This window comes from Culex quinquefasciatus, chromosome 3 (genome assembly GCF_015732765.1).
Source record: "Culex quinquefasciatus strain JHB chromosome 3, VPISU_Cqui_1.0_pri_paternal, whole genome shotgun sequence".
Taxonomy (NCBI): domain Eukaryota; kingdom Metazoa; phylum Arthropoda; class Insecta; order Diptera; family Culicidae; genus Culex; species Culex quinquefasciatus.
In genome coordinates, this window is record NC_051863.1 from 53,070,080 (window position 1) to 53,076,205 (window position 6,126).

At 51.5% G+C, this 6,126-nt stretch overlaps 1 protein-coding gene across 1 annotated transcript; it reads right to left on the reverse strand.

The window, feature by feature from the left end:
* Nucleotides 1–821: 821 nt before the first annotated feature.
* Nucleotides 822–5,667, reverse strand: LOC119768952 (uncharacterized protein K02A2.6-like). Its single transcript, XM_038260791.1, has 2 exons — nucleotides 4,427–5,667; nucleotides 822–4,143 (listed from the first exon to the last, which is right to left on the reverse strand). Exons 1-2 carry the CDS (start codon nucleotides 5,665–5,667, stop codon nucleotides 822–824), a joined length of 4,563 nt encoding a protein of 1,520 aa, XP_038116719.1.
* Nucleotides 5,668–6,126: the final 459 nt, after the last annotated feature.

The following is a 6,126-nucleotide window of genomic DNA, read 5'->3' on the forward strand; positions in this document are numbered from 1 at the left end:
AGCATATCTTTTGAAGTACTCTTCTAAACTTCATAATATTAACTAGGGTCTATTGGGACCCCAAGACGGATCGAATGAGACCGAAACGGTCCAAATCGGTTCGGTCAGTCTGGAGATAATCGTGTGCATATTTTTCAGTGCACGGACTTACAGACATACACACGCACAGACATTTGTTTAGAATTTGATTCTGAGTCGATAGGTATACGTGAAGGTGGGTCTACGAAGTCGAATAAAGAAGTTCATTTTTTGAATGATTGTATAGTAGGGTGTGCAATTCACGTTGCTGCTCGCGGTGTCGACTTACCTCCCCAGTGGTTGGATGACGAAAGAGGACGCGCCCAATGGCGGCCTTCTCAGCTCGCTTGACCGGCGCTGCTACCAAGCGTCGCTGTCAAGCGTTACCCTTCCAACGAGGGGTGTGTTCATACCCACACATCTCTCCCCATCTCCAAAAAAAAAATGATAATAATTATTATTAACTGTCTAAGCTGGAGAAATATCAAAATTAACATTAAACAACAAAAGAAATAGAATCAAACAATCTTTTATAATTTAGTTATTTTTTTTAACAACTGTTCGGTCTGGCATTTCAATCTGTGCCATTTCTGTTCATCTGTTCCTCTTGTTTCAATTTTCGCCTTGTTCCCCTTCACGGTACGGTGAACTTTCCAAAATCCTTCTTCTCCTCCATCTCCACAACAATAACAACATAATCCAGCTACAACTGACAGATGTTTTTTTGAAACGCACCAAAAAGCTCGAATCTGGTAAATGTTGTGAAAAATCAAATCTAGGAAAGAAATAATATTAATACTACATCATCGAACCATACCACAAGTGAACACCGTTTTATCTACCTGTAGCGTTTTCTGAACCTCCAGTTCTTCCTCCACCAGTCGTACGTAATCCTGCAGATAAGATGGAACCTGTTTCTTCCTGGATGGACGAGCTCCCTGTCCCGGTTGGGCTAGTTTGGGAGAACAGCTCCGCTGGTCGATTCCTGCAGGTTGAAGTTGAGCAGCTGGCCGTGTTTCCTCCGATGAAGTGTCCTGAACATCTTGCTCAGGTTGAAGTGGAATCGCAGATGTACCTGGCCGCGACGTTTCTCCGTCCATAACCGGATTGTGTGGTGAACTCGAACGGTCGTTCCTCCCAGAATTGGATGAACCAGACGACGTACTCGAACGCGCGATATTTCTGGGTTGAGGCGGATCGTGAGATTCGCCTCGCCACTTTTGAACCTGCTTCGTCTGGGAAACATGTCTCTTGATGCGAAGACCCTCGTCGTCTTCCAGGATGAGATTTCCGTTCGTTTGCTCGATTACGGTGTATTTAGTTGAGCCGAACTTACAGTCTCCTTTCGAACGTGTCTGCTTCTGTACGATCACTTTGTCGCCTGGCTTGATGCTGCATTCGCGAGCTCCCCGCCGGGCATCCTCGCGTTCCTTTCCTCTTAGTTTTGCCTCCCGGTCTCTCTCGTTGATGGCCTCCTCGTCCAGATGTACTTTCTTGCTGACCAGTAGAGGCAAATTGCGCCTAATCTTCCTTCCGGACATCATTTCCTCTGGGGGAATCTTGGTGATCGAGTGAGCTGACGAATTGTGGGCTCTGACCGCGGCTTGAAGTTCCCCCTCAAAAGAGGTTCCATTTAGAGCAGCGGAGGCCATGGCCTTATTGACCAGCTTCATGTAACACTCGGCCATTCCGTTTTGCCGGGGAAACAGTGGTGTCGAGAAGATTGGTTCGATTCCTCGTTCCAGACAGTAGTTTTTATAGTCATCTCCGTTAAACGGCGGGCCGTTATCGGACTTAATTGCTCTCGGGAAACCTTCTTTCTCGAAGATTTCGTCAAAAATCCGCTTGGTGCTTTCAAAGTTAGTTGATTTCACTGGCCGAGCATATACGAATCGAGACCTGTACTCCACCAACACCAAGATGTACACTCCTCCAAACTTGGCGTACGGCCCGTTGAAGTCCACGGCCAGCATCTCCCATACCGATTTTGGAGCAAATATTCTGATCAGCGGCGTCGTCTTTTCAGGTCTCCCATTCATCGCGCACGTCCGGCAGGACTTAACCCAATCCTCGGCATCTTTCGCCATCCCAGGCCACCACACTCGTTCGCGAAGGATGCTCTTCAGTTTTGCTACCAGCGGGTGACCCTCGTGTGCAACGGCCAAGGCTTTGCGGCGCAACGATTCCGGAACCACGACACAACCCAACTTCGCCACGATGCCGTTCTTCGCGTAGAGATCTCTTTCAACTAACTGGTATCTGTGCAGCTCCCGTGGCCACTCTCCGGTTTCCAGAGCCCGCGGTATGAGCGAAAGTACGGGATCCCGCGCAGTAGCATCCCGAACTTCCTGTTCCGTTAGAAATCTGGTGTCAATCGCATCGATCTTTGCGACCTCCCACGGGCTTTCGCCGTCATCGAACGGGTCGTCCACGCCGACGTAAAGCCGGGACGACGGATCTGCGATATTGAACCTGCCTTCAATGTACTCCACGGTTATGCGATACGGGCTTAATCTTAAAGCCCAACCATCCGCCCTGGTCAGAGCTCGCTTAGAGTGCTCGCGCGTTCTGTTCAAGATGAAAGCCACCCCTCGAGCGTCAGTCCTAAGCGTGAAGCGCCTGCCCAGGAGATAAAACGAGAAATACTCTACAGCCCAAACCGCAGCAAGCGCCTCTCGTTGATTTTGAGCGTACCTCCGCTCTGTTGAATCCAAAGCCTTCGATGCAAACGAAATAATGCGCGGGCTTCCGGATCGAGGTTCCTGCACCAAAACGGCGCCCAGCGCGGTCGGAGAAGCATCGGTGTAGAGTACCGTTTTATCCGAGTCTGAGAAGAACCCCAACGTGACTGCGCAATGGGAGATACGTGCCTTTGTGTGTTCAAAAGCGGCAGATTGTTCCGGACCCCACTTCCACGTCTTGGTAGATGCTACCTCCCACAGCGGACCAGTAAGCTCGGCAAAGTTCTGGATGTAAGGGCTGATGAAAGACGCCAGCCCAAGAAAACTCCGTAGCTCTGAAGCCGTCGCGGGCTGCCGGAACTGCTGCACGTGCTTGATCTTACAACTATCCACGTGGAAGCCGGATTCGTCTAGTTCATGTCCAAGGAATTTCACCCGCACTCGATCGAACTCGCACTTTGCCGGGTTCAACGTTAGGTTGTTAGTCTTTAGGACATGCAGCACCCTGGCGACCGTTTCTCGTAAGCCCTCAAGCGTCTCTCCAAAGATTAAAATGTCATCGATGTAAATAATGACGTTTTTTATCCCTTTCAGGATGCGGACCATCTCCCGCTGAAAGATTTCTGGGGCAGCGTTCACGCCGAAAAGAAGCCGGCAGAAGCGGTACATCCCTTCTTCGCTCAAAAAGGTGGTTAAATCGCGCGACTCTTCTGCCAACTCCAGGTGGTAGTACGCGCTAGTTAAATCAAGCTTGGTGAAGTATCTCGCATTGCTTAGCTTAACCTTCATATCCTGCAGTAACGGGAGCCTAAAATACTCGCGCTTGATGGCTCGGTTAGGCGCTTTCATGTTAACCACCAACCTGAAGTCGTCTTTCCCTTTTGGGACCGCAGACATCCCGCTGATCCAGTTGGGGGCCGATGTCACCTCTTCAATTATACCCCTTTCTAACATTTCGCGGAGCCGTTGTCTGGCACCCTCGCGGAATGCCGCGGGTACATTGTAGTACGCGTTCTTTTCGGGCGTCACCGATCGATCAACGGTGAACTTCACCTTAACTCCGGGCATCTTAGGGAAAGTATTCCGCCCCCCGACTGCTCGGCAAGCGTTTGTTTCCAGTCCGACTCGCAAAAGTTGCAAATCGCTTGCAGTCGCTCGCCCGAGAAGTGAACGAGTGCCGCCTGGGACAACAAGAAATTCAGCGCGCACTGTTGGTCCGGGGACTGTGGCGACCTTCACCTCCGCTTCAAGGATCATCTCTACCTTCAACGGTTCTTTCGAAGCGTACGCAATAAGACTTGCGGTTCTTGAGGGCTTTACCGCTCGGATCGATGCGCGGCCGCAGTCGGCGTCGCGGCGAAGTCTTTCCCAATCCGCACCCCCAATTATGTTGACGTCCGCCCCCGAATCCACCATGAACTTGATAGGTTCCGACGAGCCCACACTGCAGTCAAAGAGGACATCGCTCAGAGACAAGGTATTTACACGCTGTAGAGAAGAACATATTATAGAAAATTAAAAAATAATGTTTCTCTTTGATAAGTTGTTTTCGGACTCAATAATACAACACGCAAGGTCAATGTAGGCGTCCTCTCGCAATGGTTTATTCAATTAAAATTGAATTTCTTCATACCTGGTCGCGAGAATTTCCTCGTTCGGTTTGGCGGGCGAACCCCTTCGATCCGGAAGAAGGGCAAGTAGAAGCAAAGTGTCCTACACCATCGCACCTCCAGCATCTCTTGTCCGCCGCAGGGCAGGGTTCTTGGTCGCCATGGTCGTTGCGGCAGTTGGAACATCCCTTTCGCTTGTTCGGCGCCCAGGCCGGCCGGTGTCCGTTCTTCCATTGTTCATTTCCCTCACTGCGCCGGACGTCCCTCCCGCGTGAGCCCTGCCCGCGCGTTTCGTCCGAACCTCGCCCGTATCCTCGTGTGTCGCTGGTGCTGCGTCCGTATCCGCGTGCTTCGCTGAAACCTCGTCCAAAACCCCGCGTGTCACCGGAGCTTCGCCCATATCTGCGTGTTTCACCGGAGCTCTTCCCGTATCCGCGAGATGTTTGCTCGCGCTCGCTGTAGCCTTTCGGGCGTCCGTTGGAGCTCTGCCCCCGTGAACGATAAGAATCCCCCGCTGATTCGACAGCAAACGATTCCTGCATCAGCGCACCTCTTGCTTGTGCTTCCTTGGCCAATGCTTCTCGCTTCCTGCTGGCAAGGTTTTCTGCGCGGTGTGCGTTGCTGACCAGTTCGCCCAGTGCGTGGTTGTGGATTCTTGCGTGTTCTGCCAAACCTTGATCGATCATTCCCTTTAAAAACTGCGACCGCACAAATCGCTCCTCGTCGCCCGCGTGGTAGCCGCACGCAGTGACCTTTGACCTGAGCCTGGCAACAAACTTCATAACCGGTTCTTCGGGTCCCTGTTTCATCTCTCCGAATGCGTCATGTTCTGCTGAGGCGTCAGTCATTGACCGGAAATACGCAGCAATGTTCTTGATCATAGTCTCGTAGCACTCGGGATCATCAAGACTCGGGCGTAACCCGTTGGTACGCACAATCTCTTGCAGGTCGTCACCTACCGCCAGGTACAAGAGCTTTGCTTTTTGAGCCGAGTCATTGACGCGGTACAGAGACAACGAAAGATTAAACTTCTCGATGTAAGCGGTGAAGGTCTCCCAGATCATACCATGCGGCACGTTCTTCGGGAAATGTGGCAGGCTGTCCACCCGGACCATGTTAACTGGACTTGCTGAAGACGTCCATGGGTCGGAAGCTGCTAACCAGGAGGCATCCGCTGGCGGACCTTCGTTGATCTTACGCCTCTCCACCAATGTACCCGCAATGTTTGTCAACACTTTTTCGACAGCAGATATACGATCCTCGAGGCCAGCCGGCACGGCAACTGCTTCAGGAGCCCCAGGTGTTTCCGGTGACGTGTTCCTCATCTGGAGGTCATGTACCGCCCTGTCCGGATCCATTGACCCTCTCTCATGGTTTGCGTTGCTTTCTGGGTCTTCCGTAGTATCAGCAACCATTCGTTCACCGGTGTTATCCGCTTCGTCCCAGTCCGAGCTAAGACCGCATTCCGAATCGAAACCCCAATCCTCCGGGGGCCATTTCACAAATCTTCCACCTCTGTAGCGCTTCATGTTTTTTCTTCTGAAAGTAAACCAATTGAAATATTCTTCGTGAGACGGCCATCGTTTTCACACCATCCGGGCAGCCTTTAGCGAATTCATTGTGTTCAGTCGTCTGCTGGTCTCACAAGCCATGTGGGCCTTTCAGTGAGTATTTGAGGGTCGTTGCGGCCTTTCAGTGAGTTCACAAGCCAGAAGGGCCTTTCAGTGAGAGCTCACAAGCCGTTGTTGTCTATCGCCGGGCTCACAAGCCAGATAGGCCTTTCAGTGAGTATTTGTGGATCGTTGCGGCCTTTCAGT